Here is a 27,349-nt window from a genome sequence, read left to right as displayed (position 1 = left end):
GAGGTATCTAAGAAGTGGTAGGGTCGTGTGATGAGGAGAGACAATGAAGATGTGGGCAAAAGAATGATGGGAGTGTAAGTCCAGGGGAAGGACAAAGTTGAGGTGAATGGATAAAGTAAAAGAAGAACTGAAGGAAAAGGGTCTGACATGGGAAGGAGGTGCAAGAGGGAGATGAATGGAGAAGGTTGATGAAACACATCGACCCCATTTAGTAGTGGGAAAAAGAAGAAGAAGAAGAAGATAAAGAAGAACAACAAGAACAAGTCTGTAGGTGTTGTTATTTGATTGACCAGTTTTAAGCATCTATGGGTCTAAATAGCATTAAACTCAGAAGAAACTCTCTTGCTGTGGTAAGGATGGACAAGGAAGATGCAAACAAAAGTATAATGGAAATGGAAGTCCAGGGGAAAAGGAAATGAAGGAGGCCAAAGTGGGATTGGATGGACAAAGCAAAAGAAGATCTGGCAAGGAGGTGCAGGACCAAGTTGAATGGAGAAGGTTGATCAAGCATATCGACCCCACATAGTAGCAGGAAACAGAAGACCAAGAACAGTAAGAAGTCGGTAGGATTAGCCAGGGTTGAACATCTATGGGTCTAGATAACATGCAGCTCACTCACTCGTGGGGGGTCTTTCCTATGGATGGATAGAAGAAACTCCCTTGCTATAATAAGGAGAGAGAAGGAAGATGTGGGAAAAAGAGTGATGGGATTGGAAATACAGGGGAAGAGAAAGTGAGGGAGAACAAAGTGAAGGTGGATAGATAAAGTCAAAGACGATCTGAAGGAAAAGGGTCTGACATGGGGAGCAAGTGCAGGACGATGATGAAGCACATCGACTCCACGTAGAAGTGGAAGAAGACGAAGAAGAAATGATAATGAAAAATTGTATATTAATGTCACCCCAAAAACTGGTGTTGTAAATCATAGCAATTTCATCTTACTAATTCAATTTGTGTTGTTACTGTGTACAATGATTTCATTTTTCGAAGCATCAATACATTTGTAGCATGTTTATACTGTCATTTTGTCTCATAATTTACCATATATACTCGTGTTTAAGTTCTCCTGTGGATAAGGTGGGACATTGGTTTTACAGTATAATTTCTGGTATTTTATAATGTCGGTCATAAAAGTTGAATGCAGAAAACTCACGCTATTGGTCCAAGAGATTATAATATGCTAACGCCCAAACTGAGTACGGAAGTGCATTAGGGCCACGGAGAAGAAAAAAAAAGTATATGTTGAGAATAAAGTCGAGGAGAGGAAGAGAGGAAGTCAGTTTAAGATGCATGTACCGAGTAACATGGAACAGGGAACACTTAACAAAGTATTTAATGTGCTACATTACTTATGACAGGTTAGAGAAAATCTAGTAAATGAAACATTGATTTTAAAATGTTGTTTACGACGTTCTACTTTAATGACAAAATAAACTACGAGAATAAAGTCGACATGTCAACTTTATTCTCTGAATTTCTACTTTAATCTTGACGCTTATGTCGACTTTATTCTCGGCAATTCCACTTTAATCTCGATGCTTATGTTGAGAATAAAGTCGACATGCTGACTTTATTCTCAACGTTTCCACTTTAATTTAAAGTCGACATGTCAACCTTATTCTCATAGTTTATTTTGTCATTAAAGTAGAACATCGTAAACATCATTTTAAAATCAATCTTTAATTTACTGGATTTTGTCAAACCTGTCATAAGTAATGTAGCACATTAAATATGTTGTGTTAATTGTTCCCTGTCCTATGTTATTCGGTACATGCTCCTTAAACCGACTTTCACTCTTCCTCTCCTCAACTTTATTCTCGATATATTCTTTTTTTTTTCTTCTCCGTGGCCCTAATACTCTTCTGTCCTCAGGTAGGTGTTAGCATATGGTAATCTCTTGAAGCAATAGCATGAGTTTTCCTCATTCGACTTATACTACCGACATTATAAAAACCGTACCTGAGAGAGTAACCACGGAGCACACACCCTTTTTTCAATGTATTGTGCCTACGTGACCACACAGTAATACCCGAACTATTCCAAAGTGACGTTTGTACTGATTTGTGTTTCTTGTATCTCACACCCTCGTACACTTTTATCGTAAGAGCATCCCTTATCCATGTTGGAGCATTCGATCAGAAGAAAATATGAAGCTGGTTTTAAATTAAACGTCGTTGAAGTGGGGAAAGAAATTGGTAACTGTGCTGCAGCAACAAAATTCGATGCATCTGAGAAACTGATGTAAGATTGGTGGAGGCAAGAAGATGTAAAATAAAAAAATTAAGTGTTGCATTTTTGAACGGGCGTATAAGTCAGGGTCTGATTTTATGATCAATTTTTTGGGTTTCAAGACTCGACTTATACGCAAGTAGTGGAAGAAAGGTTAAGAAGTGAGGTGATGATTAGTGAGCAGCAGTGTGGTGTCATGCCAAGAAAGATCACCACAGATTCGATGTTTGCTCTGAGGATGTTCATGCAGAAGTTTAGAGAAAGCCTGAAGGAGTTGCATTACGTCTTTGTGGACCTGAAGAAAGCATATGACAGGGTGAGGAGAGAGGAGCTGTGGTGTTGGATGAGGAAGTCGGGAGTGGCAGAGAAGTACGTAAGAGTGGTGCAGAATATGTATGAGGGAAGTGTGACCGTGGTGAGGTCTGCGGCAGGAGTGACGGAGGTGGGATTACATCAGGGATCGGCTCTGAGCCCTTTCTTATTTGCAATGGTGATGGACAGGTTGACAGATGAGATTAGACAGGAGTCCTGGTGGACTGTGATGTTTGCTGATGACATTGCGATCTATAGCGATAGTAGGGAGAAGGTTGAGGAGACCCTGGAGAGGTGGAGATCTGAGGGGAGAGGAGAGGAATGAAGGTCAGTAGGTCCACCAAGACAGAATACATTTGTGTGAATGAGAGAGAGGTCAGTGGAATGGTGAGGATGCTTGGAGTGGAGTTGGCGAAGGTGGATGAGTTTAAATAGTTGGGATCAACAGTACAGAGTAATGAGGATTGTGGAAGAGAAACGCAGAAGAGAGTGCAGGCAGGGTGGAGTGGGTGGAGAAGAGTGTCAGGAGTGATTTGTGACAGACAGGGTATCAAGAAGGTCTACAGGACGGTAGTGAGACCAGCTATGTTATATGGGTTGGAGACGGTGGCACTGACCAGAAAGCAGGAGACAGAGTTGGAGGTGGCAGAGTTAAAGATGCTTAGAGTTGCATTGGGCGTGACGAGGATGAACAGGATTAGAAATGAGGACATTAGAGGGTCAGCTCAGGTTAGACGGTTCGGAGACAAAGTCAGAGAGGTGAGATAGATAGATAGATAGATAGATAGATAGATAGATAGATAGATAGATAGATAGATAGATAGATAGATAGATAGATAGATAGATAGATAGATAGATAGACACTTTAATAATCCCAAGGGGAAATTCACATACTCCAGCAGCAGCATACTGTTACTAAACAATATTATATTAAAGAGTGATAACAATGCAGGTATAACAGACAAAAGCTTTGTATAATGTTAATGTTGACCCCCGGGTTGAATTGAAGAGTCTCATAGTGTGGCAGAGGAACGATCTCCTCAGTCTGTCAGTGGAGCAGGACGATGACAGCAGTCTGTCGCTGAAGCTGCTCCTCTGTCTGGAGATGGTCCTAAGATGGTGTTGGTTTGGACGTGTGCAGAGGAGAGATGCTGGGTATATTGGGAGAAGGATGATAAGCATGGCAAGAGGAGAAGAGGAAGGTCTAAGCAAAGGTTTATGGATGTGGTGAGAAAGGACATGCAGGTGATGGGTGTAAACAGATCAAGATGCAGAGGACAGAAATATATGGAAGAAGATGATCCACAGTGTGGACCCCTAACAGGAGCAGCCGAAAGAAGAAGAAGAAGATATACGATAGGCGCCACCATTTGTTTTTCCCTGGCCAAGGCCTTATTGTTTTAAGTTCATTCTGCCAGTTGACATGGCTGTCAGATCATGTGATGTATGATGTCATCATACCCCTCCTCCTCTTCAGGACGGCTGCACGTTACTCTCACTGCTCGGTTTGTGGAGATCAGTCCTTGTAATGCCTGCGGTTATTTCAACACAGACTTCGGAGAGTTAAGGTTTTTTTTTCTTGGATGATATTTTCTTCAGCTTTTAATCTCATTCATCTTCTTTAGCCTTGATTTCCTTTTACCTCCCAGCCCTGCTTTACTTAATGTCCATCTTCTCACTCCGGGCAGAGAAGCCAGCACCCATCATACCACCAAAGAAAAAGTCACGATGGGTACGCCAAGGGTGAACTACAATAAATTGCAGGGCAAAATGAGATTTCTTAAGAACAGAAAGCTTTTGTGTTTTTATTTAAAGAAAGTCCTGATGCCAAATGGTACACAGGCCAATATTGAACACAACCTCGGAGCACAGATAGTGACATTGCTGACAAAAACAGGAAAATAAATGGACAAACAAAAATGACATGAAATAAAAGGTTACTTCTTAAACACTAAACTCATCTTTAGGTTGTGGCTGACGTGATTTTACCTGCTCTACCAATCATTTGCTGCCATTTTGGACCATAGACTAAGCTTCTGTAGTGTTTTCATAGCCCATTGTTGCTTCATCAGTGTGACAATCAGAGTCACGTCAACGTCCCCCTGTACCCTTCAGAAGGGCTGCTAGCCAGGGTAGTAACATGTCCGCCATCGAGGACCACAGCCAAAGTTTACATTTATTGAGCTCTCGTCTTCCACTACTGGTCATGGCCACTTCATCTCTACCAATCAGGATGATTTCCACCCGTTCAGTCAGGGTTGACTGCAAGTGTGAGTGTTGATTTCTACCGATAAATATAATTTTCGCCATTTGAGGATGTATTGATTATTTTGAATGGCTTCTGTCCTTGTTAATTGTTAGCTTTTTACTTTTAGCACTCTTAGAAAGCATTTTAATTAAAGCCTCACGATCTGTGACCAAGTCCTGCTGCTACTTTCGCACGAGGTCAAGCAATGATAGGAAAATCCGATTAATCGAGTGGAAAAGACCCCCGATACCAAGGCTCCTGCTTACCCCAAACTAGCAAGGACATGAGAAATGATGCACTTCCGTAATTGACAAGCGATACCGCCATCTGTACAGAGTGACTCCACCACACGGGACAATGAAGGTCATTTTTCCGTCCTGGACTGGTTTCTCGATTTGACTTTGACCACAGTCATGTTTTCTGTGAAGCTGCCAGTCTGCTAATCTCGACCAACTTTATGTCATTTACAGTGGAGTGACAAAGCTGTCATGTTTCAGCCTGCATTTTCCCCCTTGGTTGGTGTTCACAGTTGTGTCTCATGTCTGTATTGTTTAATTTTATATTATTTGTTTTTATTAATGTTTCTTTTCTTTATAATCTACCTGTTTCTCTATGCATGTGTGTGTGTTGGGAAAGGGGTGTGGCCTAGGTACTATCCCATGTGTTTTTTTTTTCTGTGGATGGCTCCCCAAGGGGCGGGACCACCTGCCAATCACCTCCAGGAACGGCCCCCCTCCTTATTTACGGGACGGCCTCCCATAGTTCCTGGCAGGTCATTGAATGCGCTTCAGGTGGAGTGTTATTGTGCTTTTTAGCTTTTGTTTTTGTGAGTTTCGAACCCGCGCTTTGTTTTTGCTTTCATCTTTGGATTTCATATTGGGCCTGCGTTTTTTGATATTTTTGAACCTCTGCTCTGTTTTCGAACAAGATTTCGGATTCACGATTTCTCCTTTGTGCTCTTTGGAGCCATGGATCCATCCATCTATTATCCAACCCGCTATATCCTAAATACAGGGTCACGGGGGTCTGCTGGAGCCAATCCCAGCCAACACAGGGCGCAAGGCAGGAAGCAAACCCCGGGCAGGGCGCCAGCCCACCGCAGGGCATCTTCGGAGCCTTTTTGCTAAAATTAACCTTTTCTTTAATAAGGATTTCCCTTTGTGCTTCTTGTCGGGGTTTTTGACCGTGTTTTCTTCCCCACCAGAGAGCAAATTTTGAAGGTATTTCGGTACCTGTGCTTTTGGGACTCTCATGACAGTGGCAGCATCATCTTATGGGGGTGCAGGGACAAGGAGACTGGTCAGAGCTGAGGGAAGGATGAATGCCAACAAATACAGAGAGGTCCTTAAAACTCTGCAGAAAATGGAGGGGTCTGAATACTTTCCGAGTCCACTGTATCTACAGATCAAAATGGTTCACATTCATTAAGGTGAGCCATAGCCTAGGATCTTCTCAGGACTATTTCTGTCCTCCAAAATCATTCCATCAGGATCATAGTCATCACGGTGACAGCACAATTGTTATTCAGGTTTCTGCACTCTCTTCGTTGCACCTATTTGTCCACTCAGCTGCATAGTCGTGCATAGGGATAACATCCACATACTGATCAGGATGGCTTTAAGTCATAAAGTGATTTCCATTTATGAAACCACCCGAAGGGTCTTTGGTCTGTCATACCCGGACCATAGTCATAGAGTCTTCATACAAGACAAGATGGTTTCAGTCAGGGCTACTAATGTGGACCACAAGTCATGATTCCTGTGCTCCATTTATTTTCCCAACGGTCATGTCATCATCTGAACAATCGGGTTGGTTCAAGCAGACTAGTCATAAAGTCAGAGAATGATAACAATAACGAGAACAATAGACAGTGTGGTGAGTGCCTGGGGGTGGTACCCAACCGGGACGCCCAAGAGGACCGGAGGAGGGCTTCCGGCTCCTCCAGACCACGATGTGGTGTCCGCCCTGGTTGCTTTGGGGTCCATGGGTTGGGAGCTTGGAAGTTCAACCCTGTAGGGGCCTGTGATCACCGCCAGGGGGCGCCCCAATGCCTACAGAGCCCTGGACCGCCACACCCGGAAGTGCTGGGGGAAGAGGATTGGGGGACACCCAGAGTGCTTCTGGGTGCGCAGCCGGCACTTTCGCCACACTGGGGAGTGCTGGCGGAAGATTGCTGGGAAGCACCTGGAGCACATCCGGGTGTGTATAAAAGGGGCCACCTCCCTCCATTCGATGGCTGGAGTCGGGTGAGGAGAAGGACGAAGTCACTGGAGAAGAGAGTGGAGGCGGCCTGAAGGAAAGGAAGGTATTGAGTGTAAGGCCTGGACTTTGGAGTAAAGTGGGTTGTGTGGCACTTAGACTATTGTAAATGTTGTACAAATAAACATATGGTGGTGAATTTAACATGTCTGCCTGTCTGTGTCCGGGGCTGAGTCCACAACGGTAACGAGACTGATAGTCTTCCATTCATGACCTCTCCTTTAATGGGTCTGCCAACCACAGCCATAGACATTCAGTCAGTCTACCAATAATGATGGTGTTTCTGTTGGTCACTCCGGGTCATAATGTTTCCTCAACTGTAGACCATGTTCTCCATGTCCCAAACACGATCGGTCAATTTATAGGTCAGCCAATCTGAGTCATAATCATGGTGTCTTTATACCCGTTCAGGGGCAACTGGGCAACAGACAACTCGGCGAAAAGACAACCCGGCAATAGACAACTTGGCGAAAAGACAACTCACCGACATCCTTTACCAGTTAGGTAATAGTTAGGTTCAAAGAGATTTTTTAATGATATTTAAATAACAACGTAGGGCGGCGGAAAATCCACAGAATCACCTGCTTTATGAGAGTCCCAATACGTTGAGAGTAAAGATATTCCTTAAGCCGTACTCGCAGGTCACCTTTTGTATTCTAAATAACGTTATCATACGATTACAATCAATACAATTTATATGAAGGATTAACAATTTTGGTTGCAGAAGATAATGTAAGATAGAGCTTGTTCCATCTGCAGAATAAAGTTCATTCGTTAATTATATAAATTTATTTTCAACATTTTAAATCACGTCATTTAAATATAATTAAAAAATCTCTTTGAACCTAATTATTACCTAACTGGTAAAGGATATCGGCGACTTGTATTTCGCCAAGTTGTTTCCTTGCCGAGTTGTCTTTCACCGACTTGTCTTTTCGTAGAAATGTCTTTCGCCGGGTTGTCTTTTCATCGAATTGACTTTCGCCGAGTTGTCTTTCGCCAAGCTGTCTTTTCGCTGAATTGTCTGTCGTTGAGTTGTCTTTCACTGACTTGTCTTTTCGCCAAATTGTCTTTCGCCAAGCTGTCTTTTCGCTGAATTTTCTGTCTTCGAGTTGTCTTTCACTGACTTGTCTTTTCGCCAAATTGTCTTTCGCCGAGTTGTCTTTTCGCTGAATTGACTTTCGCCGAGTTGTCTTTTCGCTGAATTGACTTTCGCCGAGTTGTCTTTTTGCTGAGTTGTCTTTTCGCCGAGTTGACTGTCGCCCAGTTGCCACCGAACACTTTATACAAGTCCTGATGGTTTCAATCAGGACTATTAGTTCTTATATGTCCACTAAGGGACATGCTTTCCGAATTAGAACCTTCTACCGATGAGGATGGTTTCCATTGGCCGTGTCAGGTCATATCGTATCTACTAGTGAGGACCATTTCTGTGTTCCTCTCATTAACCCAAACTCAGGTATCATTATCATTCATCTGCACCCCGATGATAGATAGTCCTCTCTCTCATCGTTTCCCATCACCCACTCACCCCACAGTCCACAGACGTCTGACCAAAAAGACCGCATGGGAAAATTACGCACAAAGATGTGAAAAGAGTTTGAAGCACACAGGATGAAGCAAACTCCGGTTAAATAGTTCCTTCCATCTCCAAATGGAACGGGTGCATCAGCAGTGATCAGCAAAGAGGAGCCGGCCATCGTCCACGGACTTCTCCGTTTCTCATCCCCTTTGGGATTCCAAATCTAATGAAAGCAAGGTGGCCCCCTAATCGCTAACATCCTGCAATTAATCCACTTCCCATTTCTTTTAGCAGTATTTGGTGAGATGATCCAACATAAAGCGTGAAACTCGTGGAGCTGGGCATGGACTAGAGCACTTTGAGCATGCAGCTGTCTCCTTCTCGGGCGTCCTTGGACAGCGGCTCTGAAGCCAGGCTGAGGCAGGTGTTGTTGTATCGGGAGGCCCTCAGAGAGAGGAGGCTGTTATGCCGGTGAGGCCGCGGCCGCAGGTAACCCCTGAGGTGAACCCGGAATTTGTGGTGGAGGGAGGCATAGATGAAAGGGTTGTAGCAGGAGGAGCTCATGGCCACCAGGTGGCACGAGACCTGCAGAATATTAACGTAATTCTTGCTGATGATGAGGAAGTCCCCGTCCAGATCGCGGATCAGGTTGAGGATCTGCAAGGGCAGCCAGCAGAGGGCAAAAGCCAGCACAGAGGTGACGAGCAACATGAAGGTCTTGCGCTTCTTCTTGTTCCATTTGGCCTGGTTTGCCTCCACGGCACCCGGCAGGCTGTGGTGCTTCAGGTGCATGGTGATGGCGCAGTACGACATGATGACAGACAGCAAGGGGATCATGTAAGACATCAGGAGCATCAGGCAGGAGTAGAGGAGCCGGAGCTTCTCGTATCCCATCCAGAATTCTTCACACACCACCAGGTCGTGACCGATGGGGTGCAGGTCAAGATAGCTGGTGTGAATAGACGGGGGGGCGGCCAGGCATAACGAAAGCAGCCAGATCCCGACCACGATCATCCCGCAGCACTTCAGGGTGATCCGTTTGCGGATGGGGTAGGCCACCACCACGTAGCGGTCCACGGCGATGGCCGTCAGGGACAGGACGGACACGTACACCATAGCGGCCTGAATGAGGGCCACAAAGTGGCACATGAAGCGGCCAAAGAGCCACCCTCGAGCCTCGAAGGCATACGAAGCGGTGAGAGGCACGCAGCTCAGGCACATGAGGAGGTCGGCGGCCGAGAGATTTCCGATGAAGAAGTTGGTGGCGTTGTGCAGCTTTTTGTCCACCATGATGCAGGCCAGCAGGAAGGCATTGCCAATGCAAGCCACCACCACCAGGAGGGAGTAGAGGGGGATGAAGAGGGGCTTGAAGCGCAGGAGGAGCTGCAGCCCTGCAAACATGTCGATTGGATCAGTCAGGTTGGATGGACCAGCATGGGCGCTCCTGTTGACGTCCTCCGAGTCAGAAGTGTCCATCATGGTGGCAAGTGTGGACGTCCAGCTACAAAAAAGCAGGTATCATGTTAATCACACGCTTTGATGTCCACTTATATCTAACCAGACTGACCCTCCACTTATATTTTGTATAGCGCCTTTCGTCATACCAGGTACACCAATTACTAATTCAAAAGAAAAGCCCATCTGTAAATTAATGACTCATTTTATAGACCGTCTTTCATGAAGGATAATAATATACTGTTTGTACATTATATAAAGATAGTATGACATAAACAGTACATAAATATTTCAAGGACATCATTTAATCCATCCCTGAAATTATAGAACACCTTTTATAAAGGATAGTGTGATATGTAATGTGTGTTGGACAACATGGTATATAATGTAAAATTCAAGATTCTCTCCATCCTTTATATTATTAAATAGCGTGACTTGTAAAGTAGGTGTACACTGCAAGAGCATCAATCAATGAATCCTTTCATGAATTGCATTATGCACATTATATATTAAATATTCAATATACATTAATTTCAAAAGCAGTCAGTCAGTCAGTCATTGTCCAAACCGCTATATCCTAACTACAGGGTCACGGGGGTCTGCTGGAGCCAATCCCAGCCAACACAGGGCGCAAGGCAGGAAACAAAACCCGGGCAGGGCGCCAGCCCACCGCAGGGCACACACACACACACACACACCAAGCACACACTAGGGACAATTTTAGAATTGCCAATGCACCTAACCTGCATGTCTTTGGACTGTGGAAGGAAACCCACACAGACACAGGGAGAACATGCAAACTCCATGCAGGGAGGACCCGGGAAGTGAACCCAGGACTCCTTACTGCGAGGCAGCAGCACCACCACTGTGCCGATTTCAAAAACATCATTTAAGTAATCTTTTATGTTATATAGCACCTTTAATAAAGGATTGAATAATAAAAATGGGATCTCATGGCCACAGTCTTATTTATTACATAGCAAGTTTCATGAAGGACAGTGTTACATACTGTACATTACATATTCAATAGTATGGCATAAACAGTACACAGTTTATACATTATAAGAGTGTCTTTAAATCATTTTTTTATATTAAATAGCACCTTTCTTAAGAATTGCATGTTATATATTGTCACGCATGCCCAGGTGAGGGACAACTTCAGAGCTCATCCAAGGTATGTCACACACCACTTGGGTGAAAAGGGGACCAACCGCTAAAGATATCATCTTTTTATTCTCTTCTTCAGCAGCGAGAAGACCCCATTGAGAGCCATTAACCCCACCCCTTCCACCCAGACAGCAATAAAAGCCCAATGCTACCAAAGCAGGGCCTCTCATTTGGACCCGGATGAACCTACAGAACAGAGTTCCTCCATCTTTACTTGCTCATCAGAGCTACTGCTTTGTGAGCAGAGAAGGCTGCTTTATGTTCTGTTTTGCTCCCATGAGCACCTGTTTTTTTTGTTTATTGCCACAAAATTCAAATGAGCAAATTTGCAGGCACCCCACTATATACAGTATATATATATATAATGTCACGCATGTGCGTTGGAGGACTCATTCTGCAGGCTTACTTACTCCAGGTATGCAATAACCTGCCAAGATGAGAAGGGGGGCTACAGCCAACTTTGTCTTCTCTGTCTTCTTCTCTCATAGTGCCCAGTGAGGGCACCAATGCCCTGTCCCTTTCACCCCAAGAGAAGATGTCCTTTAGAGGCCAAGCCACTGGGCAGAGTGCCATTTCGTTTGATATAGCCAAAATTATGTAGCAGATTTCATAAGGTCATTGCCTGAGGTAGAGGCAGCCGAGTGGGTTAGAGTGGGGGTCCTTTAATATTATTATTATTATTATTATTATTATTATTATTATTATTATTATTATTATTATTATTATTATTATTATTATTATTCGAGTTCAAGCTAGGCAGCCTAAGGAAAATGTACTATTAACATTAACTCAAAGGATTAGGCTTTTAAACAAATATCTCTGGTCAAGTCAAATCATTTTTAGTCCACGTTCTTCAGGACAGGCTGCATGCCTGTCTCAATATGGCTGCCAACTTGTGTTCCTCATTGTGTTCTCTTCATGGCCATGTTATGAGACAGAGACAGAGAGAGAGAGAGGGAGAGGGAGGAGTAAACCAACTTTACACGCTCCTGTTGTGAACATGCCAGCCCATACCACAGACAGAGATGCAGACTCACAATGTCCACAAGCACACAGTTTACTTTTCTTTCTTCTTTATACACACGAGCACAATCACCAACAACCAATAAGCTAAGTCCTATTCTGTTTTCTTTTCTTGTCCTTATTCTTATTCTTATCCATCCATCCATTATCCAACCCCCTATATCCTAACTACAGGGTCACGTGGGTCTGCTGGAGCCAATCCCAGCCAACACAGGGAGCAAGGCAGGAAACAAACCCCAGGCAGGGTGCCAGCCCACCGTATCTTATTCTTATTCTTTTTCTTATTCTTCTGTCCTTCTTCACTACCACCTTCACTCCTCTCTCACAAGTTCCATCCTCTGCCTCCCGACTCCATCTCCTCGAATGGAGTGAGGTGACCCCTTTTATGTTGCACCCGGATGTGCTCCAGGTGCACTCTGACGATTTTCCTGCAGCACTTCCTGGTTCACCCGGATTCCCTTTCAGCAGCACTTCCTAGTGTAGCAGAAGTGCTGCAGTCCATGGCTCCAGAACTGTCTAGGCGCCCTCTGGTGGTGGCCACAGGTCCCACACAGGGTCGAGCTTCCAAGCTCGAAGCCCGTGACCCCGATGTAATTTAGGGGTGGGGGGGCTGCCCTCTTGCATTCCAGGGAAGATTTTGCCTCTTTCTCAGTCCTTCCATTCTCCAGGCATCCTGGCTGGGCAAGAATCCCAGCCGTCCGCCACACTGTCTAAATCCTTGGACCAATGGGGCGTTGTGGTACAGAATGGCCTCTGATTCAAAACCAGTCCTAAACAGAGCAGTGGGTGCACACACCGCCTTTCTACACCTGCCCTCTAATAGTTGATGCCATTCGTTTAGCTGATGCTTGCCAGTCCGTGTAGTTTTATGACCTTCCCGCGGGGGTTGGCTTATAGAATGTCCTGCACTAAATTCCCCTTTGCCAAATTGGTTCAAAGTACCCACCACCCCCCAACCCTGTAATAAATTACACATCCTGAGTCCGTCCTAAAGATGTAGAGGTTTGATAGTTGGACATGAAAGTACAACAAGCCTAATAAAGCACTAAAATTACAAATGGTATGTCTAATTTACAAACAAAGACATACAAAATATTTATTAGCTTATGTACAAAATATCACTGCACCACACTGACTTACCCTCGTGTTTGAAGAATATGAGACTTTTGTGCTTTTGGAATATCTGCACTTTTTTTTGTTTCCTTGTATCTGAGGCTAGGGATCTGTGCCAGCAATCAGAAGGTTGCAGGTTCGAATCCCATAAAAATGCCAAAGGTAACTCTACTCCATTGGGCCCCTGAGCAGGGAGGGCCCTTAGCTTGTGATTACTCCATCCTGGGAATGACGTTAATCTGCAGCCAGCTGGTCCTGCAACTTATAGGGAAAACCTGGGGGTTGGTGGCAGGACTGGCACTCCAGCCCACCATAAAAAACCCTCACCCCTGTTCCAGTGTGGCGCTGAGGTGTCATTCACTGCATGGCTGCACTTGGATCTCAGTCCGGGTGGATTGCCATATGGTGGGCGCTCTGTTATCAGCGTGTGCTCTCACCCTCTCTTGTCATACCCATAGCCAGACAATAAGGGTCTAACACTGAATCGCGTTTTATTTCAAGTTATTACAAAGGCTAATGACATTCACAGGCTGCACTTTTAGACATTTTATGCAATGAATCAAATGTTTGTTTTTTTTTTCAATTGGGGGGGATTAACTGAGAGAAAATAACTGGTGGCAATATGTTTTAAAGGCTTCTTAAATGATCATGGCGGGGCAGGTTTAAAGTCTGAAGACGCGAATGTAGACGTCAACTGTTTCAGACGGCAGGAGTGGGGGTCCCCCCTTCAATGTCAGCAGATAGGAATGTGTAGTTGAATGAGTTCTGGCACTGGGAAGGCAGAAAGGGGGAAATGTTGGTACTGTGTTTAATTTTCTCCTTCTATTGTAGTGACCTTAACGTGGTGATAGGGACAGCACCCATGGGCTGGCGTCCCGGCCAAGATTGGTCCCATCCCCTTAACTGGCTGGGAGGCTAAAATATCATATGAAAGCTAAATTCTCCACTGACCCAGTAGATGGCAGCATCCTTGGGCTTTGTGACCCATTCGGATACCCGCAGGGAATGTTGGGAACTGTAGTGCAGTGAGGAAGCCAGCAGGGGTCCGTGGGTACTACAAGAGGGTGCTGCAGTGAGTTACGCTCCCTAATTTATGGGATTTCCGATTGACCTTGACCATCTACACTAAAGTGATCTATCTATCTATCTATCTATCTATCTATCTATCTATCTATCTATCTATCTATCTATCTATCTATCTATCTATATATCTATCTATCTATCTATCTATCTATTATATACTGCCTTTTATCTATCCTTCTATTATGTTTTCCTATCTATCTATCTATCTATCTATCTATCTATCTATCTATCTATCTATCTATCTATCTGTCTATCTATCTATCTATCTATCTATCTATCTATCTATCTATCTATCTATCTATCTATCTATCTATCTATCTAAACATGCTAGCAGCAGCAGGGACATATTAAGTGACTCATACCCCACACCACCACCATTTAATTTATGAAGAACTGCACCACTGGCTGGGACTTGAAGGGTACTGCCCCACTTACCCTTAAAGTAGACATTGCACATCTGCAGCCCACTGTGGTTACAACTGAACTTGGAGAAGTGTTGACTATAAAGCGTACTTTATGAAATAAACGTTGCATTCCTGTGTTTCATCCCTTAGCACTGTGTTACTCTCTGATTTAATTTGATGTTTTACTGGTAGCTTCTTCCTTTGTACCAAGAACTGGAGATAATTACACCAATGCTATATCTTTCTATTATTTTAATAGTGAAAGGTCCATCCATCCATTTTCATTAACCTGGATAGGGGCACGGGGCAGCTGGAGCCCATCCCTGCAATAATTTAATAACACGCCCCAGTTATTGCCAGACCCACTTAATCCAAGATAGGGTCACTGGAGGGGTGTAGCCCATCCCATCAAGTCTGGGTGCCAGTTCATCACTGGATTCACTCACGCACACACCCACTCTCACAATGGAGCCAGTTTGGAACTGCCAATCAATCTGATTTGAATAGGAAAGGTGTTATATGAACAAAATATATTATTATTATTATTATTATTATTATTATTATTATTATTATTATAACATGCACATCTTAACCTGAATTGTCTAAGCAGTTTGAAACCAACAGTAATCAATGTTAAAGTTTTCATTGCACCATCTTTTAAATTGTATTTGGTAATACGTGAACTAATAAAATGCATGGCATTTGTCATTTTAATGGCGCATCACAATGTGTAGTAATAATAAACATTACTACAAATGTTTATAATGTGCCTTCTGTTGGGATGTGAAATGTAACGCATATGTCTCTGTTATATGCCATTTAGAATGGGATTTGTAAAAGCAGCGTTAATGTTTTTGATGTGCTATTTGTTAAAATGACAGAGACATAGCAACTGGAAAGACATACAGATATACAAACACACAGACATTTTTTGTAGCAATACAATTGCATTACTACAAATGTGTGTGATGTGCCATCTGTTGGATTGACCAATGCATTTGTGTTACATGCCATTTGGAATGAGATTTGTAAATGTTTGTGATGCACCATCCATTGAAGAACAAATGAAATGAATTGTATTACTAAAATGTGTATGATTTACCCTTTGCTGAAATGACAGAAGCATAGCAACTGGACAGACACACAGATGGATAGTCACACAGACATTTATTTGTAATAATAAAATGTCCTACTACAAATGTTTGTGATGTGCCATCTGTTGGAATGACAAATTCAATGGATATCTCTCTGTTATATGCCATGAGGAATGTAAAATCAGTGTTAATGTTTTTGATGCACCATCTGTTGGAAGAACAAATTCAATGCGTTTTATTATTAATGAAATGTTTGTGATGTACCATCTGTTGAAATGAAAAATGCAATGTACAGTATAAGTCTTGGTTATGTGCCATTTGGTATGGGATTTTTTAAAAGCAGCATTAATGTTTTTGATGCACCTTGTATTGGAAGAATGAATGCAATGCATTTTATTAATAATATGTTTGTGATGCTCCATTTGTTGGAATGACAGACACAATGAAACTAGGCTGACACACAGACACTTATCCTTTTATCAAGGTGGATCTTTTACTCATTTCTTGATTGTCTTCATTTTTCTTTCCTTCCTGCCTTTCCCTGCAGATGTTGAACCCAGGGATTTGGCAGGTGTTCAGCTAACTCCCCTATTGAAGGGTTTTTGCATCACTGTACAAAATCTGACTGTAAATTTACATTTAATTCCTGGCTGCTGGTTGCATTACTTTCAAAGTATTTAAATATGTATTATATTACTGTATGTTACAATAAAAATCAACACCAGATTGTGTCTTCATAATAATTAGTGTGATGTAGCATAATGTTGCTGTAATCACCATTTCCAATTTACATTAATTTCCTCAGTTTTCACATGTCAACTTTAATATTACTGCAAGTCAACAGCCAGTCATTACCTATAAATTTGCAGAGACAATCTTAATAAAAATGTGTTACCCAGCCTAACAAGCGAGTCCATGCTCCACCGAATAAAAACTTATTTGGTATCTGACTGTTGACAGACTGGCCGCTCATTATTAAGTCCTGAGAATTTATTCGACCCGTGGACCCACAAACTGTTTCGGCAAACATTCATATTCTGGGTTCAGTCTAATAATTTAAACTCAAAACATTAATCAACCAGGGTGACTGACCTACCCCAACCACAAATACTAACCTTAAAGTTAGTGTGGGTGGAGTATAGGTGCCTACAGGTCCCTAAGGGTACTTAGCCGTCCGTGCCATCTATTTAGTACACAAGAGGGGACTGGGCAGTCTCATGGTCTGGAATTTTTTTTCTCCAACCGTCTGGAGTTTTTTTTTTGTTTTTTTGTTTTGTTTTTTCTGCCCCCCCTGGCCATTGGACCTTACTCTTATTCTATGTTAATTAATGTTGACTTATTTTATTTTCTTACTGTGTCTTTTATCTTTCTATTCTTCATTATGTAAAGTACTTTGAGCTACTTTTTGTATGAAAATGTGCTATAGAAATAAATGTTGTTGTTGTTGAACTACTGAGAAGGACTTCAGCAATCTTCAAAACTCGACTTGATGTTATTTTTGGAAGAATTAAGTGGATACGACTGGCGAGGTTTGTTGGGCTGAATAGCCGGTTCTCGTCCAGAGTGTTCTAATGTTCAAAAAAACCTACAAATCCCATCAGCCCCAATAATTCTTAGCCATCGGTCAGCTTCGGGTGTTGTCATTGGGATTGGTGGGTGAAATACGCCGTGGCACTGATTTTAAGACTTTAGAGGTGCGCCAGAATAAATAAATAAATAAAAAGAGAGAAAAAGAAAGAGAGACTGGATTAAAAGTCACCAATTACATCGCAGTTTCTTTCTTGATTTATTTGCTTGTCCTGTGCCTGCATGTTTGTGTGATTTCGTCTCATTTGGTAAAATCGTCTTCATCCTCGGAGCGCTCCAAACTTCTACCGAGCTTCACGCGACAACTGGGACGCAGTAGGACAAAACTTTCATAACAATCAGGAAAATGTTCACTTGGCTCCTCGATTAATTTTCGCCACCATCGTAGCTGTGGAGCAGGAGTTTGAGTGGGCTTTAGTGTGTGTGGGTTTATCGTTAACCATTATGTGCTCAGTGCTTCATCACTGAGGTGTTCTTTGTCTTGCTTTTGTTAAATAATTATCTCCGTCGAGGGAGTGGGGAGGGCTTTTGCGTAGCCGTTTAATAATGGATTTTCTCCCCTTCTTCGTATGTTTAATGTATTCGTTATTGTTATTCGAGCCTCTTTGAGTGTGAGTGCTGAGTGTTTCCCTGGCGATCTCGTGATAAAATAATCAAATCGCCGTTACCGGGCGGTGTAAATTTTACCATTTCACAGCTACGCCAACCTTATGGTGGAGATGGAGAGATTGCTTTGGGTTGATTTGGGATGTATGAAGGACGTTCAAAAGGTTTCCGCAGTTTTATATTTTCGTTGGAAACGGTGAAGGCGAGAGGAGTAGTAATTGGGCATTAAAACGTTGGTACGACGCTGTGAAAATTGCATCGCAAACGAAGGAGACCATCTAGAAAAGTGATGTAATTTGATTTTGAATTTCTTAATAATTAGAGTTTATAAAAAGTGCGAAAACTTTTTGAACGTCGTCCCTCGTATTGCAGCTTTGCCAGTTTGTTGTGGGAAAAAACACGCCATAAATCAGCTTTCATAATCACAAAAACTCTTCAATGGACATAGGAGTTTTCTGCCTGCAGTGCACAGGTGTGCGAGCTATCGTAGCAATTTGTAGCGTTGTTGCAAAGGGGGCGTGCCTTATGCAAATATACTCACTTTATGCAAATAGAATTCTGCGCCATCGTGTCTTCACTCAATACAATTGATCACGTAGCTATACACCTTGATAAGTAGATATTTACAGCTAAAACACCGCTTAAATACAAGTTGATGAGAATGCGTCCAAATCATTGTTTATTTATTACATTTGTTTTTTTTTTTTTTGAATGTGAAAATATACAGTCCATGTAACGTATTTTTACAGATGTATTTTTTGTAATACACTTAATTTACATCAGATTGAGTTTTGGAGGTCCTTAAAGTCTGTCAGCCTCACTACATGGCCATTCATTGTGTCTCGCTGGCTCTTTGAGTGAATGACAACTTTCAGATGTTTGTACCAAATGAAACACGTTGCCATCAAAGTCTTTATAGCCAGGATTTGACTTTTAACAGTCATTTTAGCACATATCGGTGGAACGTGATGAAAGTGCGCACACTGAAATCGCGCTGCCCAATCCAAATACAATATCACAGTAATTTGCTGACGTATGACAGACGATGACTTAGCCTGCTGTGATTATGTGATACATTTTTCAATACGGAATTTTATTATGAAAAGAAAAAATGACTGTGAAATGTTGGCTATTTTTTCAGTGTGTAGGACTCAGGCTAACTGCTGCGGCACTCGGTGTGTTCTGTCTGTTGTTGGCTCTCTGGCGCTCCCTTTAATAAAAAATTCATACTGTACTACCTAAAATTAATTTGAAATATTTTTTCTGTTGCTTGGCCCTTTCCTCGTTCTTTTATGTATCTTATATTTTGTATTACCTGACTTTTATCTTTACTGTAATTTTGCTGCCATGTGTATTTATTTAATTATTTTATATGGTTGATTTTAAAGCAATTAGCCCACACCAGGTTATTTTTGGGGTCCCATTTCAGTTTTATAGTCAAATTCATAATCTCTTGCGTTTGGTGGTGGAATAACTACACTCTTAAAAGTAATAGCACTTTATGGTTTTATATTGGGTTGCATGGTTCCTCTCGGCTCCATTGCGTGACAAAGCACCATTTCATTCTGGGATAGATTTTTTGCACATGAAGCGGGCGGGGGGGTATTTGTATTTCTCAAATCTGTTACCGTCTATTCCAAGGGTGGCAAACTGCAGTCCTGGAGTGCCGCAGTGGCTGCAGGTTTTCATTCTAACCCTGTTCCTAATCAGTGACCAGTTTTTATTGCTAATTAACTTCTTTTTCCCTTCATTTTAATAGCCCTGTGTTTAAGGATGTAATGCTCTGAATTAATTATTTTCTTCACTAAATAACAGCCAAACAGAAATCAAATGTAAAACAAGTCAACAGTTGACCAGCTAAATTGGGACTTCAAACTCCAACTAATTTCACTTCAACTAGTTTCTTAATTAGAAGCCAATTGTTGCTGTTAATTAACCTCATTATTTAATTCTATGGCTTGTTGCTGCTCTCATTCTGACACAGCAGACATTTCCATAACTGTTGATTTTCTGGTTTTTTTTCTAAGAGCATTGTCAAAATGTTTTAGGGACCTGAGAGATCAACCTTAGTGAGACCTTCACCTTTCTTTATTTTCAGATATTGTGTGATGGCCACATGTGAGCTGGTCATGTGGCACCTTGTTTTGTGTCTCATTATTGTTTGGCAGCTAATTAAAGAAATAGGAGTTTGAATCATCCATCCATTATCCAACCTGCTATATCCTAACTACAGGGTCACAGGGGTCTGCTGGAGCCAATCCCAGCCAACACAGGGCGCAAGGCAGGAAACAAACCCCGGGCAGGGCACACGCACACACACACACAGGACAATTTAGAATCACCAATGCACCTAACCTGCTTGTCTTTGTAAGGAAACCCACGCAGACACGGGGGGAACATGCAAACTCCATGCAGGGAAGACCTAGGAAGCAAACCCGGGTCTCCTAACTGCAAGGCAGCAGTGTTACCCACTGCGCCACCATGCCGCCCAGGGTTCGAGTCAAGATAATTAAAATGAAGGCAAAATAAGTTAATTAGCAGCAAAAAGTAATGAAGAAGATGGTTAGAATGAAAACCTGAAGCTACTGTGGCCCTCCAGGACTGGAGTTTGCAACCCCTGGTCTATTCATTGTTATTTGCTGTGCAGATCTAAATAAATAAAGGTGCTTACTAGAACCTTCATGTGGGTGGGCCATTAAGATACCTATCGCTATGGCTAACAAGGTGATCCGACCGACGGTCCAGTGGTAAAAAGGAGCACCGAGAGCCTGTTGTGTCCACAGAAGACCCTGGTGGAAGAATTAAGGAGCTTTGGTTGGGGGAGTCTGTGCAGGTGGAAGGATGAGGAAGGCTGACTTGCTGAAGAGAAGTCAACGAAGTGCGAAGGGCGGCAAGGAGAACCAAGCGCAGGAGAGAAGAGGAGGACGAGCACGAGGGGAAGCGCGTGCACGTGCGCGCGCGAACTTCAGACGCGCAAGTGCCGGAGGCCATGGAGCGGTTGAGCTCACCGTGATAAGCGGCGACTTTCTCCGTTGTCTCAAGGGGGTTATGATGTTTTGGAGGCGTTCGCCGTGGCCTCTAGCAGCGGGTAAATTTGCTTAGGTAGTCACGACTTAACCGATGTCTGTGCTTTGTAAGACAATAAACACGGGCCGTTACGTTTAGGGATGAACTGCACATTCTGTGTGCTGTCTCTTCAGTTGCGGTGTTCGGTAAATATAGAATAACCCAACCCGTTTAATGATTAATATACTTGAAGCCCAGGCACTGACTCGCTTGAGTGATCCATTTAACGGCCCTCCACTGCAACTGTCCCCTTTATATGTAAATGGATGAATGCGATTAGCAAGTCGATCTGGATTTGGAAAAAGCATTACAAAAATCCGTCCACATGAGTAACGCTCACAATGCATTTCAATGATGCAGTTCCGCACAATAGCGTATCCGTGTAGACAAAGCTACATAGCTCTCAGCTGGCCCGCTGGAAAATACCGGCCACCCATCTTGCCCAGAGCAGAATCGAGGGGCAACTGGAGCCTATCGGGCACAAGGCAGGAACAATACCTAGACAGGGCCACAGCCCATCACAGGGTCAACACACACATCAGGGACCGATTTAGAATCGCCAGTTCCCCCAACGTTCCTGTCTTTGGAAGGAAACCCACAAATACACGAAGAGAAGATACAAACGTCACGCAGTTAGCATTCGACACGCAGGTTTCCTCACAGCGCCACCCCTGACAAAGGCCATTATTTGAAATTGTATACATTTTAATATCGGGTATAGGCTGCAGTTTTCGTAAACCCAATTAACAACAAATGGATTCCATAACAGGTAAATATGAAGATTAAATATGACATGAAACAAGATATCAAAGTCTGAAAATAAAGTAAAGCCTAAAAATAAAATTATTTCGAGTTTAATCCGCTAACGCAGTTCAGGCAGACAATTTGACCAAGAACGATGCTCATCACGTAGTCGGTGGTCCTGCTCAACAGAGAGACCCTATAAACAAACAAGAAATTACCACGCGAGCGCAAAAATCCAGACTGATCAGAGTTAATCAAATATAAAGCGACACTTCTTAAAATTTAGAAAGTCGCAGATCTGTCACGCTGTTGACTGGCTGGACGGCCGCAGTGTCACCCTTAGCCCGTGGATGTGGTCCCATGCACTCCTATGCCAATGCAGATCTCGGCCATTTCCTTCTAGCGCGCTCCAAATGAGACCACGACGTGCGTGAATTTCATGCGGGTAGCTGGTCTCAGGGGGTCTGTGATTCATTTAGTCAGTTTGTTTTGTGTTTATCAAGAGCCCTTCGAAGAAAACCGCATAACCTGGAAGGCGTTCTACAAAACTGCATATCTTACAAGGACACCAGTGGAGGATTCTGCCCTTGACCATTCGCCTTGAAAGAGAGAAGAAGAGGAGAAGAAACCGTTAAAACAGGGGGTGCTGAAACTAAAAATGAGAACTATAAGATGGGCCGATCATCTAAAGCATATCCGCACATTGCAGACCCGTTCATACTTGCAATGCCTTTTGGACTTCTGGGGCAGATTGACTTCAGTGATAAGGATGACACTGGAACGAAGATTTAGCAGCCAGACCCTTCAAAGGAAAGTAACAATCCATGGCGAATCTTTAAAGAAGTGTTTTAGTCAACAAAAAAGCTTTGACACACGAGTTTAAAAAATGCAGTCCCACGGGACCATCCAAAAACGGACTCGTGCAAAATGCGAGTAAGAAAAGACAAGATTAGAGAGAAAGCCTGGGGTACTTCGTGTTCATAAGGGCGACGTCGTCTGCCCCCCGTTTAATTCAACTGAAGTTGAACATTTAGAACCGATCGTATAGTTAAGAATGAATAGATGCTTGCAGTCACTCAGTGTAGAGATTTTTTTCGGAGAAGTCGTAAACATGGCATGTCGCTGGAAGAAGCAACCGCTCACTTTTGTCTTTCGGTTGTCTGTACCTCGATAAGCAACGAAACAAAGCAGATCGAAATGATATTTTTTTTAAAAATTTTCTTCTGCAAACCTGCTTCTGGTTGGAATACGAAACGAATTATATAGTAGACCGATATAAAAGTTACAGGGACAGAGTCTTAAGGGAGGAGAAGCGTGAAACGGAGCGGCGACAATAAAAAGCGACCGGGAATGGAGACTCGGGTTCAAGCTGCTTTATAACCAATGACCCTTTAAAAAGTCGCCAATTGCTAACGCCGAGCGGGTTCTTGTTTATTCATCTGCCTCTTTGTACATTTAAGGAATACTCCACCTTCATGATAAAGAGGAAAGGCACTATACAAGATCAACGTATTCGGCTCCACGGTTAGTGCGATATGGTTTGACTAGGCAGGTAGGTGTAGTTCGTTTAGGTGAAAATACAGTAAGCCCTGAAATTATAAGTGTAATAAATACATAGCGCATAACATATTAGCTTTTGCAATAACAAAAATATGTATTTTAAGTCGTATTAAGCCTCCCCTATCTTAGATGCACCAGTGACATTATGTGGGTGCACAGACTGACCGCCGTATTGGACGTTGGTTTGCTTCAAAGAGAAAAACAAGACTAAAAGCAGCGCGTTCGTACCTGTCAGCAGAGACAGTCAGAGGACCAGTTGAGCTGATCGGCAAATGGTCCGGAAGTCTGCCTGCAATCTTGTCCATGCCCTTCCTTCTCGGAGCTCTCGACTGTGCTGCTGGTACACGTCCTAAGAGGGCACCTCTCAACTCTTCAAGGCAGGGCTCGTGTGCTCGAGAGAAGGCAGCGCCGCTTCAGCACCAGAGACAGCGACTGCGCCTTTAACTCCTGAGCTGCCGGTGAGCGAGAGGGCTTCATTCCTGGCGGCTTCATCGTTCTTATTCTTATTCTGGATTAAATTTTTTAACAATCATTTCAATTAATTAATCTGTCTTACTTCCTGTAGTTTTGAAGTACGATCTGAACAATTTCAAACAACTGAAAATTAGGTACTTAAAAAGGAAGCTGATTTCACATCAATGTAACGTCTCATTATCAAGGTGGTTTCTAGAGATGCAGGGATCAATTTGAAAATATGCCTTTTCGTTACTTTTGATGCACTCACTCACTGGTTAAACCATCAGAAACACCTGCTTATCTATGCAATTATCTATTTCAGCCAATCATGTGGCAGCAGCACCAAGCATAAAATCATGCAAATGCAGGCCAGGAGCTTCAGTTCATGTTCACATTAGGTATCAGAATTGCTATTTTGACCGTGGAATGATTGTTGGTGCCAACCAGGCTGGTTTGAGTATTAATGTAACTGAAGATCTCCTCGTGCACAGATTTTACTCAGAATGGTGAGAAAAACAAAGAGCAGCCAGCAAATGGCAGTTCTGTGGACAGAAAAGCCTTGTTGATGAGTTAGCTCAGCCCAGTCTGGCCATTCTCCACTGACTTGACAGAAATGCTGCGGTGACTCAGATGAGCACTCTGTACAACTCAGGTGAGCAGAAAAGCACCTCAGAATGCACAGCATGTCAAATCTTGAGGCGGATGGGCTACTAACAGCAGAAGACCACGTCAGGTTCAGCCAGGAACAGAAAGTACAGGCTGCAATGGGCACAAGGTCACCAAAGCTGGGCAGCAGCCTCATATGATGAATTTCAATTTATAATGAGGCACACAGATGGCAGGCACCATCATGGCAATCCATGCAACCAACCCGACTTATGTCAACAGTCCAGGCTGGTGGTGGTGGTGGTATGATGGTGTGGGGAATGCTTACTTGGCACAGCTTGAGCCCGTTATTACCAATCAATCCTCAATTGAATGTCATGGCCTATCTGAGTATTGTAGCTGACCCGGTGCATCCTTCATGACCACATCTTCCAGTGGCTACTTCCAGCACAGTAAAGCACCATGTCAGAAAGCACAAGTCATCTAAAACTGATTTCATGAACATCATAATGTGTTTAATGGTCTTCAGTGGCCTTCTCAGTCGCCGACACCAGTAGAACACCTTGGTGGACCATGTGGCACTTACAAGATTCTACTTTCTGTTATATTAAATACAGTTATATATATTATTAGCCTCTATTATTACTATTGTAATACTTATATACAATATATTGTTGGCGAAATGGGGGCAGCCATGGGCCCGACGCAGCGTGAATACAACAACCAGGGAGATTTGATATTTAATGCTAATGGCTCTTCTCTTATCCTTCAAGAAAACTGATGATTAGAAGACATACCTTCTGAAACTCCATCTGAAATCCATCCAAGACCCAGTCCTCTTCTGGGTATAGCGAAGATATGACTTCATTAGATGACCTAATTTTCGCCTTCAACCCATCTTATCAGCTTCGGCTCACCATTTCAACATTACTGTCAATTATCATTGTCATTTCCATATAAAAGTTCTCTGTATCATGCATCCAATGTCTCATGATTGTCTTTGTTACTTTGACAAGACAGCTATCCTCACGACATACAGTATATGGGACTGGGACCCAAACCTTTATGTGTCTCTCTGGTGTTATTCTGCCTTCACAATACACACACACACACATACATATATATATATACATATATATATATATATATATATATATATATATATATATATATATATATATATATATATATATATATATATATATATATATATATAATAAACTGCTCAAAAAAATGAAAAAAATGCTAAGGACTGGTAATGTGTTAGGAACGAAAGGATGGCAGATCGTGTGATGGAAATGAAAATGATCAACCTACAGAGGGCTGAATTCAAGGACACCCCGAAAATCAAAGGGACAAAATGATGAGGCAGTCAGTCGGTCCATTTGGCTGAAATTTCACTGCAGTAACTCCAAATCATACTCATTAGTTTATATGCCCCCATATGCTTGTATGCATGCCTTATGATGTCCTAATGAGACGACGGATGGTGTCCTGTGGTATCCGCTCCCAGATCTGGACCAGGGCATCACTGAGCTCCTGTACAGGCTAAGGCGTCGGATGGACCCAAACGTAATGTCCCCCTCAGAGGTGTTCTATTGGATTGAGGTCAAGCGAGTGAGCGTGGGGGCCGGTCAATGGGATCAATTCCTTCATCCTCTCGCCACATGAGACCAGGCATTGTCGTGCACCAGGAGGAACCCAGGAGCCATTGCATCAGCATAGTGTCTGACAATGGGTCCATGGATTTCATTCCGATACCTTATGGCAGTCAAGGTGTCGTTTTCTAGCCTGTAGAGGTCTGTGTGTCCCTCCATGGATATGCCTCCACAGATATACCATCACTGACCCAGCACCAAACCGGTCATGCTGAACGACGTTACAGGCAGCATAACATTCTTCACGTCTGTCACATGTGCTCAAGGTGAACCTGCTCTCATCTGTGAAAAGCACAGGACGTCAGAGGTGGACCCGCCAATTCTGGTATTCTATGGTAAATGCCAACAGAGCTCCATTGTGCTTACTAGAGGACGTCGGGCCCTCAGGCCCGAAGTCTGTTTCTGATTGTTTCCTCAGAGGCATTCACACCAGTGGCCTGTCTGCTGGAGGTCATTTTGTAGGCTGTACCAGTGCTCATCCTGTTCTTTTTTGCCCAATGGAGCAGATACCAGTGGGTCCTTCTGATGTGTTAAGGACCTTCTATGAGGGGCCCTGTCCATCTCTCCTGGAGTAACTGCCTGTCTGTCTCTTGGAATCTCCTCCATTCCCTTGAGTTTGTGCTGGGCGCACAGCAAACCTTCTGGCAATGACTGGCATGTATTGATTTGCCATCCTGGAGAATTTGGACTACCAGTGTCACCTCTGTAGGGTCCAAGTATGGTCTCAAGCCACCAGTAGTGACACTGACCGTAGACAAATGCAATAGAGTGACAAAACAGATAAGGAGGGAGAAATGTGAGTGGCCTCCCTCCACCTGTTAGACCATTCATTCCTGTTTTGGGGGTCATCTCAGTGCTGCCCCTCTAGTGCACCAAAGCAGCTGAAACTGATGAACAAGCCCCTCTGCTACTTAACTGACCAGATCAATAGCCCACAACTGGTATTGACTTGATACTCTACTCTCATTAAAAAGGCTGTCTTTCATTTTTTTGAGCAGTATATAATGTTATGGCTGATTTCTGTATTGAAATTTAACTCATCTGGTTCTGTATGTGAGACTTGCCCGGACACCACCAGTCGGAGACTACATCTTTGTAAAAGTCACACATTTATTTAACATAAATAAAGACAGTTCCTTACACGACACAAAGCACAC

At 43.1% G+C, this 27,349-nt stretch overlaps 1 protein-coding gene across 1 annotated transcript; it reads right to left on the bottom strand.

Annotated features, from left to right (window-relative positions):
- Positions 1-8,268: 8,268 nt before the first annotated feature.
- si:dkey-202l22.3 (7 transmembrane receptor domain-containing protein) lies at positions 8,269-24,047 on the bottom strand. The gene is made up of 2 exons (XM_039770117.1): positions 23,701-24,047; positions 8,269-10,071 (listed from the first exon to the last, which is right to left on the bottom strand). Exons 1-2 carry the CDS (start codon positions 23,775-23,777, stop codon positions 8,919-8,921), a joined length of 1,230 nt encoding a protein of 409 aa, XP_039626051.1. The 5' UTR covers positions 23,778-24,047; the 3' UTR covers positions 8,269-8,918.
- Between the last annotated feature and the right edge of the window lie 3,302 nt (positions 24,048-27,349).

The sequence above is a fragment of the Polypterus senegalus genome, chromosome 11, assembly GCF_016835505.1.
Source record: "Polypterus senegalus isolate Bchr_013 chromosome 11, ASM1683550v1, whole genome shotgun sequence".
Taxonomy (NCBI): domain Eukaryota; kingdom Metazoa; phylum Chordata; class Cladistia; order Polypteriformes; family Polypteridae; genus Polypterus; species Polypterus senegalus.
This window is presented reverse-complemented; position numbering and strand designations above follow the sequence as displayed.